Source organism: Moschus berezovskii, chromosome 21 (assembly GCF_049115385.1).
Source record: "Moschus berezovskii isolate FMDL1 chromosome 21, NW_MosBer_1.0, whole genome shotgun sequence".
NCBI classification, from domain to species: Eukaryota; Metazoa; Chordata; class Mammalia; order Artiodactyla; family Moschidae; genus Moschus; species Moschus berezovskii.
The window spans coordinates 52,558,597-52,582,269 of NC_142480.1; the positions used below are offsets into that span (position 1 = coordinate 52,558,597).

Genomic DNA, 23,673 nt, shown 5'->3' on the forward strand with positions numbered 1-23,673 from the left:
GGATTGGGAGAGTAGCACTGACATATATTCACTACCGTGTGTAAAATAGTTAGTGGGAAGCTGCTGGATAGCACAGGGAGCTCAGCTCGGTGCTCTGTGATGACCTACAGGGGTGACATGGCGGGTGGGAGGGAGTCTCAAGAGGGAGAAGGTGTATGTATACATACAGCTGATTCACTTAATTGTACAGCAGAGACTAACAAATCATGGTAAAGCAATTATACTCTATTTTTTTAAAGGTCTCATATTAGGGATTATGTTAACCTTTTAAATCACATTCACATACAGCACCTCATTCCAGCTCACGAAAATTCTGGGAACAATGTCCTTGTCTAACAGAAAAGTTAGAGTTCCCTAAGTTTTCCCTTTTTGGACCTCTAATCCTTTCTCAAGGCCCTGCCAACCAATCATACGTATGAATGCATGCTCAGTCATATCCGACTCTTTGCAACCCCATGGACTGCAATTCACCAGGCTCCTCTGCCCATGGACTTCTCCAGGCAAGAATACTAGAGTGGGTTACCATTTCTTCCTCCAGGGGATCTTCTGGACCCAGAAATCAAACCTGAGTTTCCTGGATTGAAGGTGGATTCTTTACCAACTGAGCCACCTGGGAAGCCCTTTCAGCAAACCAAGGATCTTCTAAATCAGGGCTTTCCTAGGAACATGGATCACCTGAGGATCTTATTACAAGGCAGATCCTGAAACAGTAGGTGGGGCCTGAGACTCTGCATTAATCCCAGGAGAAGCTTGACAGCTGTTTCTCATTCCAAATGACCACCTGCACAAAGCAGAATCTTGAAAACATTATTGTCCTATGGGTAATCACAGAAGATTTAGATTGAAGTTACTCTAAAACACACTTAATGAGATGCATCATTGTTCTTGTGCTAATTGATAAGTAGACAGCTAGTCAGCAATTTACAGACCCCATTTGATTTTCACAAAGTCAAGTCAAACACTTCTAGGGCTGATTTAAAAGCAGACGCTAGGAAGCTGTGATAGGCTCCCTGGAAATCTTGGATTCAATAAACTAAAGCATGAGCTCTTAATGTTTGTGTGTGTGTGTGTGTGTGTCAGGGGGTGGGGAGGTTGCTCTCCCTTTTAAAATATCTAAAAAAACTGTAGACGCTTTCCCCAGAAAAGTGTACACAAAGGCAAACAATTTGGTATATAATTATATCAGTTCCTAGACACTTTTGTTCTACAAGCCTATATATGAGACAGCAAAAGAGACACAGATGTATAGAACGGTCTTTTGGACTCAGAGGGCAAGGGTGGGATGATTTGGGAGAATGGCACTGAAACATGTACATTATCATATGTGAAACAAATCGCCAGTCTAGGTTCGATGCATGATACAGGATGCTTGGGGCTGGTGCACTGGGATGACCCAGACGGATGGGATGGGGAGGGAGGTGGGAGGGGGTTTCAAGATGGGGACACATGTACACCTGGGGCAGATTCATGTCAATGTATGGCAAAACCAATGCAATACTGTAAAGTAATTAGCCTCCAATTAAAATTTTTTAAAAAAGAAACTTTAACTTCATGCTGTCCAAAAAACTAGAAAAATAAACAAAACCAAAAATCTCTTTCAACTCACTGGGATATTAGTTTTTAAATACAATTTTTCTGGGAGAACTAAGCCAGTTACCTAAAAGCACAGATGAAACACAACATATAAACCGGAAAAAAAATTTTAAAGGTGGGGGGAGGCAGAAAATTTGAGACTTTACAATAAAAGCCATGAAAAAGTCTCTATCGCCCAGAGCAAATCAGGAGAAAGAGAACAAAAACAGAAACTACAAAAACTAGCTTTAAAACCATCTCTTGTTTTACCTCTGGGTGTCCCACCTCATCTCTCGGTGACTAAGAATCGAAATTCCCAGGAGTGCTTGACAAAATGCAGATTCCTGGGCCAAACCCCAGGTCAAACAGAGATGTGGTTCAAAAATCTGCACTATACACAATCCTGAGGTAATTTTTAAGCACATTAAAGTATTAAATAATACTATTTTTCCAGTAGTCATGTATGGATGTGAGAGGTGGACCATAAAGAAGGCTGAATGCTGAAGAATTGATGTTTTTGAATTGTGGTGCTAGAAAAGACTCTTGAGAGTCCCTTGAACTGCAGGGAAATCAAATCAGTCAATCCTAAAGGAAATCAACTCTGAATATTCATTAGAAAGACTGATGCTGAAGCTGAAGCTCCAACAATTTGGCTACCTGATGCAAAGAGTCAATTGATTCATTGGAAAAGATCGATGTTGGGAAAGATTGAAGGCAAAAGGAGAAAAGGGTGGCAGAGGATGAAATGGTTAGATAGCATCACTGTCTCAGTGGACATGAATTTGAGCAAACTCCAGGAGATAATGGAGGACAGAGGAGTCTGGCATGAAACAATCCATGGGGTCACAAAGAGTCTGAGATGACTTAATGACTGAGCAACAACAACAATTCTCAAATTACATTAATGAAATTAAGATACCCCTCGACTCTCATTCAGAGCTCAGAAAGAGTTATAGTCCATATGAGGCTGCCCATAGGACAGAAAAATGACTTCCAAGAGAACAGTGATCCAAAATATTTTCTTGAGTTGTGCTCATGATCAGAATAGGCTTAAAAAAAAAAAAAGTCTCTACTGAGTTTGTTAGATTCCTTCTGTTTTATGTTTGGCTGTTTGACCATGAGTCAAGTGGGAACTCAGCTCCCTGACCAGGATCAAACCTGCACCTCCGGCCTTGGAAGGTGAATCAAACACTGGAGCACCAGGGAAGTCCCAGAACAGGCTTTTACATTCAGCAATTTTGGAGGAATTTAAATCTGTTTCCTTGCCCTGCACTCTACTCCTCACTCTTCCCCTAAGAGCAGACTCACAAGTCTCCCTCCCCTTTCCAAAACATCATCTATAATCTATTATACAGGTTATACTATCATATAGAATAATAATATTATATATTATTCTATTGACAGAATAAAAGGTAGATAATAGAGGAAATGTCTAAATAATACATATAGAAGCTGTTTTGATATACCTAGATCTACAAATATAGATTATGGATATTAGCCTCAGTAAAAGTCAAAATCTATGATTCTCAACCATGGCTTCTTAGCAAAGTTAATAAAATCACAGATACCTAATCTCCAACCCCAAAGGTTCTAATTAAGATCTGAATAAGACAATTATGGGTAAAAGTTAGAGCCGAAGTGTCTTCATTTAAAATTAAGAGAGAAAGTAATCATTAAAAGTTCTTACATACCATCAGTAATAGTACAGATGATAAAAAAAAAAAAACATATGAATGTCTACTAGAAAAATAAAGATCTGTGTTTTACAGGCATTTATTCACTCAGTCTTAACAGCATCTCCATAGGGAGGAATAGGGAGGAAACCATTTTTACAACTAAACCTCGTAGAGGTCAGGCAATTGTCTCAAAGTTACGACTGCGTAGTACAGAGGTCTCCTTGGAACTCGGTGTCTAACAGTGTATTAGTCGCTCAGTCATGTCTGACTCCGTAACTCCATAGACTGTAGTCCGTCAGGCTCCTCTGTCCATGGAATTCTCCAGGCAAGAATACTGGAGTGGGTAGCCATTCCTTTGGCCACGGGATCTTCCTGACACAGGAATTGAACCCAGGTCTCCTGCACTGCAGGTAAATTCTTTACTGTCTGAGCTGCCAGGGAAACCCATGTCTAACACAGACACCCACACTAAACGATAAGCTGAGACTTCCCTGGTGGTCCAGTGTTTCAGATGCTGCTCTTCCAATGAAGCAGGAGCAGGTTTCTTCCTCGGTTGGGGAACCAAGATCCTACATGATGCTTGGTCAAAAAATAAAAATTTTTTAAAAAACAAGATAAATAATGTTTTTAACAAAATCAGCCATAGTTCCTGTATGAATTTATGGAGAACCATTGATAGGTAATATGTGCGTACATGTATGATACGCACACATAAATGTGTGTCGGGTCGAGAGAGAAAGAATGTACATGCATTCCCTGGCAGGGGGGCGGCTTTCCAGTTTAGGACATTTGAGGAAGAGACGTGTCCTCAAATAAAGACTAGTCAAGTCCAAAGAGCTGTGTGAGAGCCCTAGTTCTCTGACAGGACAAGGAAAGCAGTCACCAGGAAGGAAAATGAGTGTAGGAAGCAACGCAGGGACTTGTCTAATACAAACTTCAATAGCTTGTTTCACTGAAGACTAGCTCTGCTCCCCTCATTTTCCCTGCTGGTAGAAAGCTGTCAGTTCATAGTGTTACATTCCTCCAGAGTCTTTTTGTTTACTCACAAAAGGCCAACAAAGAAACAGGTCAAGATGGATGAAGGGGTGTGAAAGGACAGGATGGATGAACAAAGGCTCCTGACAAGTAGCTGCTGCTTCTCACTTCCGTCCTGTCTGACTCTGTGACCCCGTGGACCATAGCCCACCAGGCTCCTCTGTCTATGGGATTCTTCAAGCAAGAACACTGGAGTGGGCTGCCATTTCCTCCTCACAAATACCTAATTGGTGCTTATAAAAGCACAGCAGTTTCCCATTAGAAAAATCACACGCCCAGCAGTGGTTACTGAAGATTTTTAGGGGGTTCATAATCATGCCAGGTCATCCTGGTCTAGGTAACCCAAAAGTCCCATGGATAATCATCAAAGGCTGCCTATTTCAAACACAGTTTACCAGAAACCATGCCCATGTCTTTGGTCTTCCCTGGAGGAGACCCAGGTTCAATCCCTGGTTCGGGAAGATACTCTGGAGAAAGAAAAGGCAACCTCCTCCAGTATTCTTGCCTAGAAAATCCCATGGACAGAGGAGCCAGGTGGGCCACAGTCCATGGGGTCACAGAGAGTCAGACTCGACTTAGTGACCAAACCACCACCACATGCCCATGTCTTAGTTCTAATTATGTCTTCTTATAGACAAGACACCCATACCCATTGTTGCAGATTTCCTTGAAAGTGAAAGTGTTAGCCACCCAGTTGGGTCTGACTCTGTGTGACCCCATGGACTGTATCCCACCAGGCTCCTCTGTCCATGGGATTCTCCAGGCAAGAATACTGGAGTGGGTTGCCATTTCCTTCCTCAGGGGATCTTCCCAACCCAGGGATTGAACCCACATCGTTTACATTTCCTGCATTGGCAGGTCGGTTCTTTACCACTAACGCTACCTGGAAAGGGCAGATTTCCTTGCTGCTGCTGCTAAGTCACTTCAGCCTGTCCGACTCTGTGTGACCCCATAGAGAGCAGCCCACCAGGCTCCCCCGTCCATGGGATTCTCCAGGCAAGAACACTGAAGTGGGTTGACATTTCCTTCTCCAATGCATGCAAGTGAAAAGTGAAAGTGAAGTCACTCAGTCGTGTCCGACTCTTAGTGACCCCATGGACTGCAGCCTACCAGGCTCCTCCGTCCATGGGATTTTCCAGGCAAGAGTACTGGAGTGCGGTGCCATTGCCTTCTCCAGCAGATTTCCTTAGTGATAGCCAAAAGCAGAAGCTGGGTCACCTGTTTCCCAAGCCCAGGATTCCTTTCGCCAGCGTCATTCAGCAAGGCAGAAAGTAGGGTGGGTAAAAGCAAAGATTCCAGGGCCACATATATCTGCAGTCAAATCTTGATTCTCAAATTTATTATCTGCATGGCACTGAATAAGTTACTTAACCACTCTGCCTAGGTATCCCAATTAGTAAAACAAAGATGATGGTAGTGATGATGATAAAACAAAATTGACAGTGTTTTACCCTGCAGTATCAAAAAAAAAAATGGATTAACTTACAGCTACAAAAGATTTTGGTGGAATGTGTTAGTTGCTCAGTTGTATTCAACTCTTTGCGACCTCATGGACTATACCCAGCCGGGCTCCTCTGTCCATGGAGCTCTCCAGGCAAGAATACTGGAGTGGGTAGCCTTTCCAGGTTTTACACACAGTAAATAACATAGATTGTTTGTTGTTATTGCTTCCTTAGGGGCATTGTATGTTATAATATTCAAGCAGCGCTAAACAGAATTCATTATCTAAAAGAAAAGTAAAAACAATTTGGGCTTCCCAGGTGGCTCAGACACTTAAAAAATAAATTAAAAAAAAATTTTTTTTAAAGACTTCATTATCTATGGCATGGGTCTCAAATTTGTCTTCTACGAAATTCCAACAAAATCTAAAATATCTCATGTTCTTGATCATGAAAACAAGAGTGGTGATCATCTGTTTGGGCTTCACAGCACAGCAATATGAAGATGAAGAAAAACATCTTTTTGGGTCTTAGATCTAACTATTCTGTACCTTCTTGTCTGACCCAGTGCACTAGATTACATAACGTTTCCTCCAAATCAGTGTCATTCCAGTGACCTGATCCAGAAATAGGGTTGTTAGAAACATAATTAGTTTAGATGAGGTCATACTGGAGGAGTGTGGGTCCCAAATGTAATATGACTGGTGTTCCTATAAGAAAAGAAGAGAAGACATGGAGACAGAGTCAGACAAGTGGAAAAGACCAGGTGATGATGGGAAGAGATTGGAGTGATGCATCTACAAGCCAGGAAACATCAGAAGTTAAGAGAAAGCCATCAGCCAGATTCTTCCCAAGGGCTTTCAGAGAAAACATGATGTTCCTAACCCCATTCAGTGGACTTCTCGCCTCCAGAAGTGTTACAGAATAAATATGTGCTGTTTTAAGCCCCTGAAAGTGTTAGTCACTCAGTCATGTCCAACTCCTTGTGACCCCATGGACCACAGCCCTCCAGGGCTCCTCTTTCCAGGCAAGAACACTCCAGGCAAGAATACTGGGGTGGGCTCCATTCCCTTCTCCAGAGGATGTTCCCAACCCAGAGATAGAACCCATGTCTCCTGAATTGCAGGCAGATTCTTTACCACCTGAGCTACCTGGGAATCCCTGCTCATTTTTGGTAATTCATAAGGCAGCCATGAGAAACCAATACACTCAACCTCCTTTCTGAACCACACAGCAGTAGACCACAAGTGTGAGGGGCTTCTCTGCTGACTCAGCAGTAAAGAACCCACCTACCAATGTGGGAGATGCAAGTTCTATCCCGGGGTCACCAAGATTCCATGGAGAAGTAAATGGCTACCCCACTCCAGTATTTTTGCCTGGGAAACCCCATAGATAGAGTGGCCTATTGAATAAGAGAGCACTGGGAGCCTTGAAAGCCAAGTTGAGATGATTCAAGTTTTATATGAAATTCATCCCTATCAACCTATCTTCAACAGCTCAAGTGCTTCATTCCAACATTTATGTTTCCTAATTTAAGCCTTGTGAAATACTGTTATAAGCTGTTTCACAGAAGGATTTGCAGGGGAAGGGGGACACATGACATAATCCCACCTGTGAGTGGTGAGAAAAGCAGACTTGAGCTGAGGAAGAGGCTGAACTTCAACACAATTGCAACTGAGGCCCAGATGATCCTGCATGGACTTCTGGAGCTGGAATGCCCCTCCCTTTGGGGTTTTCCCAGCTGGGCCAGGCACTGTACCCCCACATAGACCAGCCGTTGGATGCAGGCTCATACAGAGAAGCCAGGGCTTTGGTCAAAGCAGCTTCCACCAGCTCTAAGCAATTTCTGGTGATGGACACAGCTGAGAGCCAATGGGGAATCAGCATCTCTCCAGGGGGATCTAGGAGGTGCCTCGCCGCATCTCCCACATGCACAGGTGGATGTCTTCCTGTCTAATCCTCATCTGTTATTAGAATGTGGCCATGTGAAATTCCACACCTGGACTAGAATTGCCTTACTCTGAGAACAAATCCATTAGATGCTCTTAAATCAAGTATATAGTGACAGACCTGAGAAGTCTGAGTTGCATTCTTATTCATTTCCCTCTCTCACCCACACACTTTCCATTTCCATGAATTACAACTCTTAAAGTCAAATTTTAGAATGGCTTCTAATCACATTTAGACCATGGTGGGAATTTCGTCTCCTTTTTCTAGTTATCCATGGACCGAGGAAAATCACCTGCCCCTACCTGGAAATCACCATTTATTCATTCATTTATCCATTTATTGGTGAGACAACACACATGCATAACACCTATTCCATACTAAAGAAGACACTGGGTATAAAAAAGTGAATGAGGAGGGATGGAAAGTGATTAAGACTTCATCTTCCAATGCAGGGGGTCCAGGTACAATCCCTGATTGAGAAGCTAAGTAAGATCCCACCTGCCTCATGGCCAAAAAACCAAAAAGCCTAAACCAGAAGCAATACTGTAACAAATTCAATAAAGCCTTTAAAAATGATCCACATCAAAAAAAAAAAATCTTTTAAAAAGAGTAGCATGGAAACATAGATTCTAAGCATATATATAGATAGCCAGTGGGAAGTTGCTGTATGACTCAAGGAACTGAAACTGGGATTCTCTGACAATCTAGAGGCGTGGGAAGGAGTGGGAAGTGGAAAAGAAGCTCAAGAGGGAGGGGACATATGTGTCCCTATGACTGATCCATGTTGATGTACGTCAGAAACAAACACAATATTGTAACTATTCTTCAGTTAAAAATAAATGTTAAAAAGTCGTTAAAAAAATATTTAAAAATAATGAATGAGGAGGCTGTCAAAGGCCTTACACTGATGGTAAGGAGTTGGCCTCCCTCATGATGAGGAGTTTGGATTTTTTCTAAACATGATGATGGGTAATGGGCAGTACTATGATTTGAATAGGCTGGGGTTCCTGAAATATCCCTCCGTTGGTGGTAAAGAGGATGGATAGCTGGGGAGTCCACAATACAGGGCAAGCAGTTGGCAGGTAGCACTTGTCAACACGCAACTGAGTCACTCTTCAAACCTCAGCTGAGTCACACATCTTCTGTCCTTCCTCTGACTAAGACCCTCCTGGCCATCTCAGGAGTCAGCACCACTGCCAAGGAGCCTGTCAACAGCCTGTTTGGGTGCGAGTGTTCACATTAGCCTCCTAAGACACAAGCAGTCCCCGGGGACCCAGTCATAAGCTTTTGTATACGCAAACACACCATGCACGTGACTCCAAGTCACAAACACTCGGTGTAAAGCACACAGCTGTCCACATAGACTGAGTGACTTAAAAAATAAGTCTCCAAAGCCTGCATCATTCCACTTTGGCTTTTCCTCTCGACAGCCTCCACAGCTTTGGGCCAGTCCAAGACAAATTATGGATCAGAGCATATAACCTAGAAGTAGAGGCTATGTTTAAAAAAAAAAAAAAAAATCAGGAGATCAGGAGAATTTTTTTTTCAACATTCGTCAACTGTAGACTGGAAAATAGAACGGAAAATATAATATTAATAATAATTATTAGAAGGTGAGAGTTTATATACTTCAATGTTGTTCCAACATAAATGTCACTGTAAGAAATGATATTTCATTTCAATACTAACAAATCAGATACTTAGTGTGCTGGGAGAAATGATTGGAACTACTTTAAAGCTGCATTAACCAGAGAAACTGCAAAAATATTTATATTCTTATGAAGGAAGGAAGGAATGCCCCTCGTGGGGGTATTTAAGCACCCTCCATCTTTTGGATAAATGGTAATGCTAAACAAAAAAATGGAAAGATGACCTTAGAATAATAACCTCAGGACCCAACTGGGGCTCAGCTTCTCAAAGTACAAAAATCATTTGCAGTATGCTCAGGATGGAAATTTCTATACAGCTTTATAGCTCATAGATTTCATTATATACCTCAGACAAAAATCACCGAAACACCCAACTCTGGGCTAACTTCCTCTCCCCAGGGTACCCCCCCCAATATGTAAAATTACTCACCATCCTCTTGTTCAGTCTGCAGTTCTGCTCAGTTACTCAACAACATTTGTAAGAACAGAAAAACAAAGCGAAAGAGAAAACCAGTCCTTTCAGAGAGGTGTTTCATATGCAGAATAGGATCTTGAAAGCAAAGCCAGGTCTGGCACTGTTAGGACTTTTCTCTAAGCCAGTTCTTTCTCCATCCTTCCTTATAGAGACCCCATGCAAAGGCCATGTGGAAAATTTCGCAGGACAAATGCTGAGTCCATATCTGAAAGCCATCCCACTGGGCAAGCTTCTTTCACTGTTTGTCATTTCCAACCACCACCGTGTATGTTGCCTGAAAGATGGAGTGTTGTGAGGGCCTGAACCTATGAGTCACTTAGTTTTCAAACAATAGCTCCAAGGGCCTTTGAGTGTCTGGTTGATTTATTGTGAATGGCATTGATACTTATGTGACTAGAAGCTGTTAGCCTGAATTGGTGCTTGGAGAAACAAAGTCAATGAAAGTCACCAATCCAATAAATCTGTGAGGGATGCACGGAGTTGTCTTTTAAACAAGTGACTGGCCCATTTCCATCGAGAAGCATACAGCGAGAGAGGCACAAGTCTATAAGCATAACATCTTGAGTCACAATAGTCCAGGCTTTTTTTTCCCCAATCCTATGGGTTTTGAATGTCAAGAGAGTGAACAGAATCCTAATGCAATAACCCCCCAAGTACATTTGTTTATGTATTTTCTTTTGACCTTTACAAAAATGTTGCCTAGCAGGAAGGAGCATGAGTGTGTACTCCGTCGCTCAGTTGTGTCTGACTGTTGGTGATCCCATGCACTGCAGCCCGCCAGGCTCCTCTGTCCATGGGATTCTCCAGGCAAGAATACTGGAGTGGGTTGCCATTTCCTCCTCCAGGGTTATCAGGAAGGAGAGGAACCCTTAATAGTATCTGCATTTCATACATGAAACATAGAGGTTTATAGAGGCAAGCACTGTACAACACTGCTATTAACTGGAAGAGTGAGGTCTTTACTCTGAATCGGATTGATGTTTATAAATAAAGATTAATTCATTCTCATAGGTTATTAGTTCAGTAATAAAAACAATTCTTTCAAGCCACTGTTTATAGACAAACTGACAATTTAACAGAATTTATAGGTCAAACTGGTTGGTCAGCAGCCCTATGTTGAAAAATATCTCTGAGCAGATGGGAAGTTAGATAATGTTCATCACCCACCTGTCACTCCCTGAACTGCCTTTGATGGCTAACAGATTTCTATAAGCACCAGATCATGGAGACGCCAAGTGCTTCCTAATGGTTCCAGGACAGGATCAAAGCCAACACGGTGGGCTTTAACACTGGCAAGGTCCAGGAATCCTTAGGGTTGAATAGAAGTCCCCAAGGAGTAGTCTGTCATCTTGCCTAACACATTCAGAAGAGTCTATTGCCCTGGCACTGACACCATGTCCATTATTTATGCTCCTCTAGTAGGGGAGTCGGAGAAGGCAATGGCAAGCCACTCCAATACTATTGCCTGGAAAATCCCATGGACAGAGGAGCCTGGTGGGCTACAGTCCATGGGGTCGCTACTAGTCGGACAAGACTGAGTGACTTCACTTTCACTTTTCACTTTCACACATTGGAGAAGGAAATGGCAACCCACTCCAGTGTTCTTGCCTGGAGAATCCCAGGGATGGTGGAGCCTGGTGGGCTGCCGTCTATGGGGTCACACAGAGTCGGACACGACTGAAGTGACTTAGTAGCAGCAGCAGCAGCAGTGGGGGAGTGGGACAAGCAGCTCTCAGAGCTACCCAGCTTCTCATACAGATAATACAGCTATAGGAAGAATATTATTCATTCCAGCCCTTTCCTTCACTGTTAAAACACAAGTCCCAGGCCCGCTCTTCTCCGGGATACCTGCATCGGGCACACACTTCTGTCTGCTCTGCGAGAGCAGGATAACAGAGAGCCACTGAACACAAAAGACAGAGAAACACCAACCATATATGTCTTGACGCTATCGATGCCCTGAGCTACGCCTATTTTTGATGATGCATCGGGGACTGGTCTGTGTGTTGCAAAAGGAAAGAAAATGTTCTCATACATAAAACAGGACCAGGAAGAGGTTCCATAAAAGCCAGGGGTGCCTGTTTGAGGTGGCACCCTACCACTTGTCGGAGAGGGCAGATGATTCAAATACCAAATCAGCAGGCAGCCACAGACTGTTTCCAGGATCAACACAGATTGTGCTGCCAGGGAAAGCATTCATTGAACTAGTTCTTCTGCAAGATCAAGGGTGCTAGGCCAGACTTTACCTGGAGACCTCTTCCTCTTTCAGACTAGACAGCAGGATCAATGGGTATGCAATAGCTCTCCATCACAGTGCATTGCTGCTGGACAGAAAGCAGAGGTATCCCACAGCCTCACATACCTGATAGGGACCCTGGTTGCAACCACAGTAGCTGCTCTCCATGGTGTAGCTTCTAGACACCCCCATCTCTCTCCACACCACTACTCGGGCTGTGGAGGCCCGAGATTTCTCCACAAGGAAGCTGCAGCTGTTCATGGTAAATGCTGGTGCGAGTTTATCAAGGATTTTGGGAAGAGTCTACAATTAAGAAAATCAAATTAAGGTGAATTGCAGAGGATTGCATCTATGCATCATTGAAAAAAAATAATAACTTCTTAGTATTAAGCATCTGAATAGATCAAACACTTAATAGATGCAACTATAAATCTTATATCAATCCTAAGTATTGAGTATCAATTTTTAAATCCTTTTCTGTAGTTATTGTTACTGTTTAGTTGCTAAATCATGTCTGGCTCTTTGTGACCCCATGGACTATAGCTCACCAGGCTCCTCTGTCCATGGGATTCTCCAGGCAAGAATACTGGAGTGGGTTTCCATATTCGTCTCCAGGGGATCTTCCTAACCCAGGCATTGAACCCAGGTCTCCAGCATTGGCAGGCAGATTCTTAACCACTGTGCCACTTGGGAAGCCTCTTTTATTCATTTTAAAGATGAGGAAACTGAAGCTTAGAAAAGTCAGAAAGAATTAGCTTAAGTTCAGCTACAAAGTGGGTGGGATGGGATCCAAATGCCAACATGGCCAACTCCAAAGACTATAATCTTTCAACCTCATCTTCCTGCATCACTGTGAACCAATGGTGCAACATATACCCAGCCTCACACATTACTGTGCTGAGCCCCATGGGAAGCCACAGACTTCACAGGGACTTGAAATTTAGAGAGTGGCTCAACCCAGACTCCCTGTTTTCTGGCTGGATTTTCACTTATCTCAGACATATGGACCACTGGTGCTTCTTAAGCAGGAACACATATAAAGTTAATTTTTTCAATCTCATCCTCTGATCTATAAACCTGAAGTCGGGCCAGTTATAAAACTTATAAAAATCCATACTCTCTGGATTCCTATATACCACACTATATCACTTAGTTTCCATTTAGAAGGTAACTGTATGTCCTGTGCATGTGTGCAGTCGCTTTAGTCATGTCCAACTCTTTGCAACTCCATGGACTGTACCCGCCAGATTACTCTGTCCATGGGATTTTCCAGGCAAGAATACTGGAGCAGGTTGCCATTTCCTATTTCAGGGGACCTTCCTGACCCAGAGATCAAACCTGCACCTCTTGCCTCCCCTGTATTGGGAGTCAGGTTCTTTACCACTATACTGCCAGGGAAGCCAAAAGGCATCAATAGACCCTAGTCTATCTAAAGAGAGGGGATGACTAGTCCCTGGAACTCCCAATCCCCAAGGATGGTGTCCCAGAGTTGATAGTATACCAATACTGTACTTGGACAGTTCAGAACTTTGTGATATGAACTTGGAGTGTTCTCTCACTTTGGTGTTAGCAAAATCTCCAAAAGTTAGCACATAGTAAAAAAGAAAGTATATAGATTTAGATAAGAAATGGTATAATGTCAGTCTTTGGACAAATTGCTGGGAGAAAGTGGAGAAGTAGAACAAATGGATGAGAATGTAAATTAAGGAACTATTTTTCAAGAAATGCAGTTTTTGTTTATTTCTAGAACATTGAGCAAATCTCTTAATATCTCTGGTTCTTACTGTCCCCATGCTTAACATAGCTATTATATTAATATAATGATTAATATAATTAATTATAAAAACATTTGACATAAGTATACATTAATGTGTTTATTAATGTAATCTACTATGATCTCTAAGTTCCTACATAGGTTCCAAACCTATAGCATCATAATTTTAAGGGAAATGAAGTATTAAATGTTATCATCAGAGTTTCTCAAATTCCTCCTAATTGATTTCATCTATCCACTCTTGGGGGCTTCCCTGGTAGCTCAGTTGGTAAAGAATCCTCTGCAATTCAGGAGACTACAGTTCAATTCCTGGGTCAGGAAGATCCACTGGAGAAGGGATAGGCTACCCACTCCAGTATTCTTGGGCTTCCCTAGTGGCTCAGATGATAAGAATCCACTTGTAATGAGGGAGACCTGGGTTCAGTACCTGGATTGGGAAGATCCCTTAGAGGAAGGAATGGCTACCCTCTTCAGTATTCTGGCCTGGAGAAAGAATTCCATGAACAGAGGAGCATTTAATGAACAGAGGAGCCTGGCAGGCTACAATCCATGCAGTCACAGAGTTGGACACAACTGAGCGACTTTCACTCACTCACTCCTCCACTCTTGGGGCTTCCCAGGTGGCACCAGTAGTAAAGAATCCTCCTGCGAAAGTGGGAGACACAGAGACAGTTCGATCTTGGGTTGGGAAGATCACCTGGAGTAGGAAATGTCTACTCACTCCTGCATTCTTGCCTGGAAAATACCATGGACAGAGGAACTTGGTGGGCTATGGTCCATGTGACCAAACGAGTCATACATGACTTAGTACACATTATTCTTGTCCCTCTTTTCCCATGATCCCTCACACCATTTTTTTTCCTTCAAACTGTTCATCATAATTTTCTGTATGTAACCAGTTGCTTATTTTCAATCTCTTCTGAAGCCTAGAAGTTCCATGAGAGCAGATCTGTATCTTCTCTTCACATGGATCAGTGCTGCTTATAGGGAGTATTTCATAAACTATTCACTGGAAAAAAGAGAATCTGCTTATTCAAGCCTTTAAATGGACTGCTTAAATAGACATAAATAGAGTACATTTCTAGTTTTGAATCTGTACAATACTGTATTGAAAACTATAGCTTTGTATAGTCTGAAGTCAGGGAGTCTGAACCCTCTATCTATGTTTTTCTTTCTCAAGATTGCTTTGGCTATTTGTGTTTCCATCAGTTCAGTTCAGTTCAGTTCAGTCACTCAATCATGTCTGATTCTTTGCGACCCCATCAATCGCAGCACACCAGGCCTCGCTGTCCATCACCAACTCCCGGTGTCCACCCAAAACCATGTCCATCGAGTCAGTGATGTCATCCAACCATCTCATTCTCTGTTGTCCCCTTCTCCTCCTGCTCTCAATCTTTCCCAGCATCAGGGTCTTTTTAAATGAGTCAGCTCTTCGCATCAGGTGGCCAAAGTATTGGAGTTCCAGCTTCAACATCAGTCCTTCCAATGAACACCCAGGACTGATCTCTTTTAGGATGGACTGCAGTCCAAGGGACTCTCAAGAGTCTTCTCCAACACCACAGTTCAAAAGCATCAATTCTTCAGCGCTCAACTTTCTTTATAGTCCAACTCTCACATCCATATGTAACCACTGGAAAAACCATAGTCTTGACTAGACAGACCCTTTGTTGGCAAAGTAACGTCTTTGCTTTTTAATACGCTGTCTAGGTTGGTCATAACTTTCCTTCTAAGGAGTAAGCATCTTTTAATTCCATGGCTGCAATCACCATCTGCAGTGATTTTGGAGCCCAGAAAAATAAAGTCAGCTACTGTTTCCATACAAATTGTAAAATGTTTTGTTCTAGTTCTGTGAAAAACGCCATTGGTAATTTGATAGGAATTGCATTGAATCTGCAGATTGCTTTGAGTAGTATAGTCATTTTCACAATATTGAAATTCTTCCAATCCTATAACATGGTATATCTCTCCATCTTTTTGTGTCATCATTGATTTCTTTCATCAGTGTCTTTTAGTTTCCTGCATACAGCTCTTTTGCCTCCTTAGGTAGGTTTATTCTATCAACTAAAGTGATTGAGAATACTTGAATACAATTTCAATTTATCAGGGCTTTGCCTTGTTGCAAAAAGTTTAATCTGACATCATTCAAATGATCTCTCCTTTCTTAAATTAAGCGAATCTTGTTTTCTTAGCTAGTATTATCTCTCTCCAAAAAATTACATACTCTATTAATGGCATGAATTTGGAAAACTCCATAATTTATGATCTCTTTACTGGAGCCTTGGAGCCTGTAGGATGTGAAATTTATGAAGTGCAATGGGGACATCCTTTTACACTTCTGCAGTGGCAATTTATCCATTCATTAAATAATGGGTGCCACACCATCTCATTTACAGTAAAGTCTTCTATTTCCCTTTTGATTTTACTCGGATCTAGGTCAGGGTGAGCAATGAAGAGATGATAACTAGGATAACTGGAGGCGGATTGATATGTTTTGTTTTTAAATGATTAGGAAATTGATGAACTCTACACATGAATTGATCCACTGGAGACTTATTGCAATGATTCCTAGGATCTCCCAGCTTGAGAGGGGAAAGAAGGCTTGCGACATTCAACTCTTTCTCTAACACTTTCTCTGTGTCTTAAACCTAATTTCAGTTTCCCAAACATTAATATTGTAATAGATAGCTTTTCACTGAATGTTTACTATGCATTTTGCATTCACCAATTCATTTAATCATCACAAGTCTTTGGGGTAAGTTTTACTGTGTGTGTGTGTTCCGTCATGTCTGACTCTTCAACCCATGGACTGTAGCCCACCAGAATCCTCTGTCCATGGAGTTTTCCAGGCAAGAATACTGAAGTGGTTTGCCATTTCCTCCTCTAGGGCATCTTCCCGGCACAGGGATAGAACCTGCATCTCTTGTGTCTCCTGCATTGGCAGATGGATTCTTTACCACTGCACCACTTGGGAAATGATGCAAGTTTTATCATTATCTATGAATATTGTTAACTTTTTCTTGGAAAAAGAGAGCAAAAATTTACAGTGACTCTATATTTAAGGCTGGATAGTATAGATTCTTTAACTTAAGATGTACCACTCATAAGAGATAATTTTATATAGGTCAGCATGACCTGGCAAGATTAAATGTTTTAATCCAAGCTAGTTTCCTAAGTAAGATTATGCAGTTAAGCTTCTTGAGGTTTATCACCAGCACTCTGGTTGAGCCTTAGAGTAAATACGACATGGAAGATAAGCTGCTGTTTCTGCATTAATAGCTTTGGGGGAATTCTAGTGATCAATAGCAGTTATGCTTCTAGTAGGCACAAATGAAGAGGGGGGAACAATTCAGGACACAGGGCAAGTATTTTCGGGTGAGATAGAAGCTTGGTGGGTTTTTTCCCCCTTTTCATACTCACTAACCCTGAAGGTATTTCATATTCAGTAAATTCATATATCCAGAATAATAAGTGGTTGAAAGTGAAAGTGTAGTCTCTCAGTTGTGTCCAACTCTTTGCAACACCATGGACTACAGCCTGCCAGGCACCTCTTGTCAATGGAATTCTCCAGGCAAGAATACTGGAGTAGGGCTAGAACCTGGGTCTCCTGCATCACAAGCAGATTCTTTACCATCTAAGCCACAAGGGAAGCCCCTACGAAGAGGTTGGTACCATCATAATTGTGATACTGTAATTGCAGTAAGAAATATATATATATTGGTTCTTCATTCCCAGTTCTGACATGAGATTCCTAAAACATTTCTGAATTCCTATGTGATAAGGATAGTAGGAGCATATTTTCTTCTAATAAGGTGATTCTGGGTGAGTTCCTGAATCGCTCCTGGATCAGGGCTGATCACTACTTCTCTGTGAAAGAGAGAAAGGTTAGAGATGGAGTTAATAAATGATCAACCCCATGTGAAGAAGTTTCCATAAAACCCAAATGGAATGCAAGTCGGGGAGCTTCCAGGTTGGTGAATCCTTCCATACACTGGGAAGTAATGCATCCCCACTCCAACTCCACACTTACAGAAATTGGGGACCCTCCCATATCTATATATCTTTTAAAATGGCTGTTTATCTTGTCAGTGACAGATTGCCACTTTCTATCCAGTTCTACAAGGATTAAATCATGAGCTGCTGCAATTTTATGAACACAATTCTTGCATCTCCTCATATCTAGAATAGCACTAAAATTCTTCATGGTGACAATTCTCCTCGTGACTAGCAGAAAACTTGCAAAAAAATAAAGGTGTTTGATTGCATGTATTACCCCTTCACTAAAATCACATCTATACTGACCTTCCCTCCTGCCTCTCTGGAGCAGTTTTTCAGAATTATCTGGGGTGCTATCTCCCTAGCTATAGTCCTCATTTTGTCCTCAATGAAACTTGACTGGAAACTCTCACTTTGTGCACTGTTTTAAGTAAAAAATCTGTATCGTTTAGCATATCTTTTACTAAACTGGTAAATGTAAGTAATTGTTCCTTTGAATACTATGAGCTATTCTAGGAAGTAATCAGACCCAAAAGGGAGGAGATCATGGAAAACCTTGATTTGTAGGTGAGTCAGACAGGAGTTGTGGGTAACCTGGGGACCTACTACTTGCAATTGGCATCTGAAGTGGGGGGATGTCTCCTGGGACTGAGCCCTTAACCTGAGAGATCTGATGTTATCTCCAGGTAGACAGTGTTAGAACGCAGTTAAATTGTAAGACACTCAGCTGTTGTCACAGAATTGCCTGGTGGAGGGGAAAATGCAAATATCTGCTCCTCAACAGTGTCAGAAATGGGCTTCCCAGGTGGCACAGTGGTAAAGAATCTGCCTGCCAATGCAGGAGATGCAGGAGACATGGGTTCTATCCGTGGCTCAAGAAGATTCCATGGAGAAGGAAATGGCAACCCACTCCAGTATTCTTGCCTGGGAAATCCCATGGACAGAGGAGCCTGGCAGGCTACAGTCCAAGGCGTCACAAAGAGTTAGACATGACTTAGCAACTAAGCAACAGTGTGAGAAATGAAGCGTTCTGTGTAAAAGGAGAAAGACATAGGAGGAGAACCAGGTTTTTCCAAGTCATTTTTTCCTTTTCCTGTATAAATTTGAAAGAAAGGCCAATTTTTATTTATTTTTTTTATTTTTTGATAACTTGACCTCTTCTGCATCTTCCTAATACCCAGTAAGCAGCACCTTGTCTACTTTATCCCAACAGGAAGAAGTCCTTCCTTCCTTTCCCCTCCTGAACCTCATCTGGCTTCAGCGTGGGGATAGCTGATCTCTAGCTACTGGAACCCAGAAAAAAGAGAATTAGGGTCAGTGGATCACTGTCTACTTTTTATAGTATGCTCACACAGAGGAATGTGGATGGTGAAATGCCTTAATTTTTTTCACCCCTTCATATTTATTTAAGATCCTTTCCAATTCAGTATCATTTTTGTTCCTTCTGTAAATACATAACAGAGGCAGTATTTTCATTATCCTTGTTTCACAGGTGACAGAATGGTGGTTCAGAGAGGTTATGTTAATGGATCATAGTCACACAGTTAATAGTTACAAAGTCAGGGATTAAAACGAGGTTTCCTATCTCCAATTCTATGCACTATATCACATCATACAGGAAAAAAAATAAATTGAGAGTAACCAGGCAGGAAGCCATTATTCATCAAAAGTAAGGAAAAGATACACATGACTTCAACCTGCTTGTACTATAATCCTATAGTTAAAACAACCAAAATGCTTATTCAGGAAAATAATAGTTGAGGCATGTCTCAAAGACAAAAATCTGGACACAAAATTTTTTATGTCATTCCCGCTAATGACTTACCCGGTAGCTGACATCTTCCAAGAGATTCGAGGTACCTACAGTAGCCTCTGCTTGCCACAAAGTCTCTTTGACGCTACAGCCATAAAGGAATACATTCTTCTTTTGGGAGTGACCGTGGAAATCACAGAAGACCTGCAATGACCAAACAAAGGAGAAACTAAATCTGCTAGTTTCTTATATGCTTAAAATGTCAACTTTCTTAGGTAGATACTGTTTACTTAGCAGAACCAGACACATGGGGACCACTGTTGACTTCAGCAAGAGTTCTGTAGATAGAGTTATCAAGGAGGAAGTTAGGTTGGAAGGACCTTAGGGTTGAATAGGATGTAAAGAAATATAATTCATGTAAAGCTCTTCTGAGACGTTTTCTTATGATGAGGGAGCAGACAGGGTCCAAACTGGAAGAGGAAATAAGAAATAACCTTTAAGAAATATCTATTTATATCTTCCATTAAGTTTTTTATTTTATTTTTTTTGATCCTGAGTTTCATAAGCAGTTTGTACAGTTTGGAAATAAATCCTCCACCAGTTGCTTTGCTTGCAAATATTTTCTCCCATTCTGAGGGTTGTCTTTTCATCTCATTTATGGTTTTCTTTGCTGTACAAAAGCTTTTAAGCTTAATTAGGTCCCATTTGTTTATTTTTCTTTCTATTTTTGTTACTCTAGGAGGTGGGTCAAAAAAGATCTTGCTGTGATTTATGTCCAAGGGTGTACTGTCTATGTTTTCCTCTGAGAGTTTTACAGTGTCAGGTTTTACATTTAGCTTTAATCCATTTTGAGTTTATTTTTGTGTACAGTGTTAGGGAGTGTTTAAATTAGAACTTTTATATGTAGCTGGACCAATAATATATTATACAGAATGATAATCAGAAAGAGAAAAACAAATACCGTATATTAACACTTATTTGTGGAATCTAGGAAAATGTACAGATGAACCTATCTGCAGGGCAGGTATAGAGATTCAGAGGTAAGGAATGGATGGGTGGACACAGGGGAATTGAGGGGGTGGAATGAACTGGGAGGTTGGGTTTAACATATATACACTGCCATGTGTAAAACACAGTCAGTGGGAACCTGCTGTATTGCACATGGAGCTGAGCTCGGTGCTCTGTGATGACCTAGATGGATGGGGGAGGCTTGGAGGGAGTCTCAAGAGGGAGGGGACATATGTATGCTCCTAAGTCGCTTCAGTCGTGTCCAACTCTGTGCGACCCCATAGACGGCAGCCCACCAGGCTCCCCTGTCCCTGGGATTCTCCAGGCAAGAACACTGGAGTGGGTTGCTATTTCCTTCTCCAATGCATGAAAGGGAAAAGTGAAAGTGAAGTCATGTCCAACTCTTCGCGACCCCATGGACTGCAGCCTACCAGGCTCCTCCACCCATGGGATTTTCCAGGCAAGAGTACTGGAGTGGGGTGCCATCGCCTTCTCCAGACATATGTATACATACAGCTGATTCACTTTGCTGTACAGCAGAAACTAACACAACATTGTAAAGCAACTGTACCTCAATTAAAAAAAAAAAAAGAAATCACCTTTAATAGTTTTTCCATACAAACTCCAATTAATAAATATAGAAGAAATGAAGTCCCATTAGAACACCCTGTAATAATTGCTGGCAAGATGGATGCCAAAATCAATGAGAAAGATTTGTGGAGCAAAGGGATTATTTGCATAGTGTCAAAATCTCTCTTCCAAGATGTTAACTGCAGAAGGAAAAACAGTAACTTTACCATGGAGAAATCTGGCCGACATTACCTTAACCAAGTAACCAAGGTAAACATCACCAATAACAGACGCGGTGACAAAATTCATATTGAAGAAAAATTTTAAAATGACTGCTGCTGCTGCTGCTGCTGCTAAGTCACTTCAGTCATGTCCAACTCTGTGTGACCCCATAGACGGAAGCCCACCAGGCTCCCCCGTCCCTGGGATTCTCCAGGCAAGAACACTGAAGTGGGTTGCCATTTCCTTCTCCAATGTGTGAAAGTGAAAAGTGAAAGTGAAGTCGCTCAGTCATGTCTGACCCTTAGCGACCCCACAGACTGCAGCCTACCAGGCTCCTCCATCCATGGGATTTTCTAGCACTCTTTAAAATCATCGAGGTCATGAAAGACAAAGAATGTGTGAGGGATTCTCACAGAGGAGAAACTAAGGAAATATGAAATCTAAGTATGATGAGGATTGTGGATTAATCTTGAAACAAACAAAAAAATTGGTCTGCAAAGCCTGTAAAATCCATATGAAGTCTGTCATTTCATTTATAGTAGTGTCCCAATATTAACCTTCAGTTTTGATAATTGTACTGCAACTGTGCAAAACATTAGCATTAGGGGAAAGTGGATGAAGTATGTACGTGTGTGCTTAGTCGCTCAGTTGTGTCAGATTCTTTGCAACCCTGTGACTGCAGCCTGCCCGGCTCCTCTGTCCATGGAATTCTCCAGGCCAGAATACTGGAGTGGGTAGCCTTTCCCTTCTCCAGGGGATCTCTGCACCCAGTGACTGAACCCAGGTCTTCTGCATTGCAGGCAGATACTTTAACCATCTGATCCACAAGGGAAGTATATATGGGTATTGTCTATTTTGGGAACTTTTCTAAAATTATTTCAAAACAAAAATGAAAAAATTATACAGTATAATATTTAGTTAAAATCTAGAATGCAAAGTTAGGTTGTTTCATCATCAAAAATAATTCAATGTGATTCACTACATTTATAGACTAAAGAAAGAATTAATATGATAATCATAATAGATGCATAAAAATGTTTGATAAAATTCAATACCCATACAGGATCAAAAAGTAACAAACAATCTTATAGGCTCAAGGATATATTGCACAACACAGGGAATATAGCCAATATTTTGTAATAACAGTATGTGGAAAGTAATCTATAAAATTGCATAAAAATAAAAAATTTTAAAAAATATGCATTTACAGACAGAATTTCCTTAACCTAAGAACCATTACCTAAAAAACAGTTAATAGTATAATTTTTGATGAAATATTATGCTTAATCCCTGAATTCAGGAAAAGACCTGGTACTAAGATTCAATTGTAATTGATGGTATCATTGAAGAAAAAGAAAAATAAACATAAGAGAATAAAAACAATGTAAGATTTTAAAAGAGTAAATAAAATTGTCTTTTATTTCCCTATATAAAGATTGCTGAATGCAGAATATAAAAATCTATACATACAAATGATTGCAAAATTCCAGGTAAGAATGTCAACATATAAAAATCAAGTGTATTTATAAATACTATAAATGTACCCCAAAAGTCTAAAGTTTAAAACAGTATTTTATATGCCATGACATATGAAATGACCAAATTGTCAACATTTGCTGGATCATAAAAAAAGCAAGGGAATTCCAGAAAATCACTTAACTTCTATTTCATTGACTACACTAAAACCTTTGACTGTGTGGATCACAAAAATCCTTGGAAAACAGTATTTAAAATAGCATAAAAGCATGAAGCTCATAAGAATAACAGACATTATTAGTGGTAAAATAATACATGAATTGATCAATAGAGAAAAGTAGATATTCCAAGGGGAGTCTCACAGTCACTTGATTCATGACAGAGTTCACACACTGGTGCAGTGGGAAAGGACAGTTTTGAAGGCTTGAATTCCCATGTAAAATATATAGAAAAATAGAAGTAAATATTTATCCTCATAATATGTTAAAAAGTATCCACATAAATTATAGATCCTAACATGGAAGATAAAATAATAAAGTCACTTGAGGGTAATATAGGTTACTATGTATGACCTTGGAGTTGGGAAAGAGTTCTTAATGAGGACGAAATAAGAACTAAAAATAAAAATATTACAAAACTAGATACATTTCATTGAGAATTTCTTTTGAAGCAAAAACACCAGGAAAAATGTGAAAAGGCAAACCAAAGAGTGAAATAATATATGCACAGTATATATATCCAACAAATGATTCATCGAGAACATATACATGTATCAATAAGAAAAAAACAAGCAACTCAAGTTTTAAATGGACAAAAAGAGAAGTTCCAAATGGCTGTTAAGCAAA

General features: G+C 40.9%; 1 protein-coding gene across 2 annotated transcripts in view; it reads right to left on the bottom strand.

Annotated features, from left to right (window-relative positions):
* AGBL1 (AGBL carboxypeptidase 1) overlaps positions 1-23,673 on the bottom strand; it is a 943,700-nt gene that overhangs the window by 391,430 nt on the left and 528,597 nt on the right. For both annotated transcript variants that reach the window (XM_088829673.1, XM_055417758.2), the window contains exons 20-21: positions 19,625-19,756; positions 12,159-12,335 (exon numbers count right to left, since the gene is read on the bottom strand). In XM_088829673.1, coding sequence (XP_088685799.1) covers positions 12,159-12,335; positions 19,625-19,756 — 309 coding nt within the window. The remainder of the gene's footprint in view (positions 1-12,158; positions 12,336-19,624; positions 19,757-23,673) is intronic.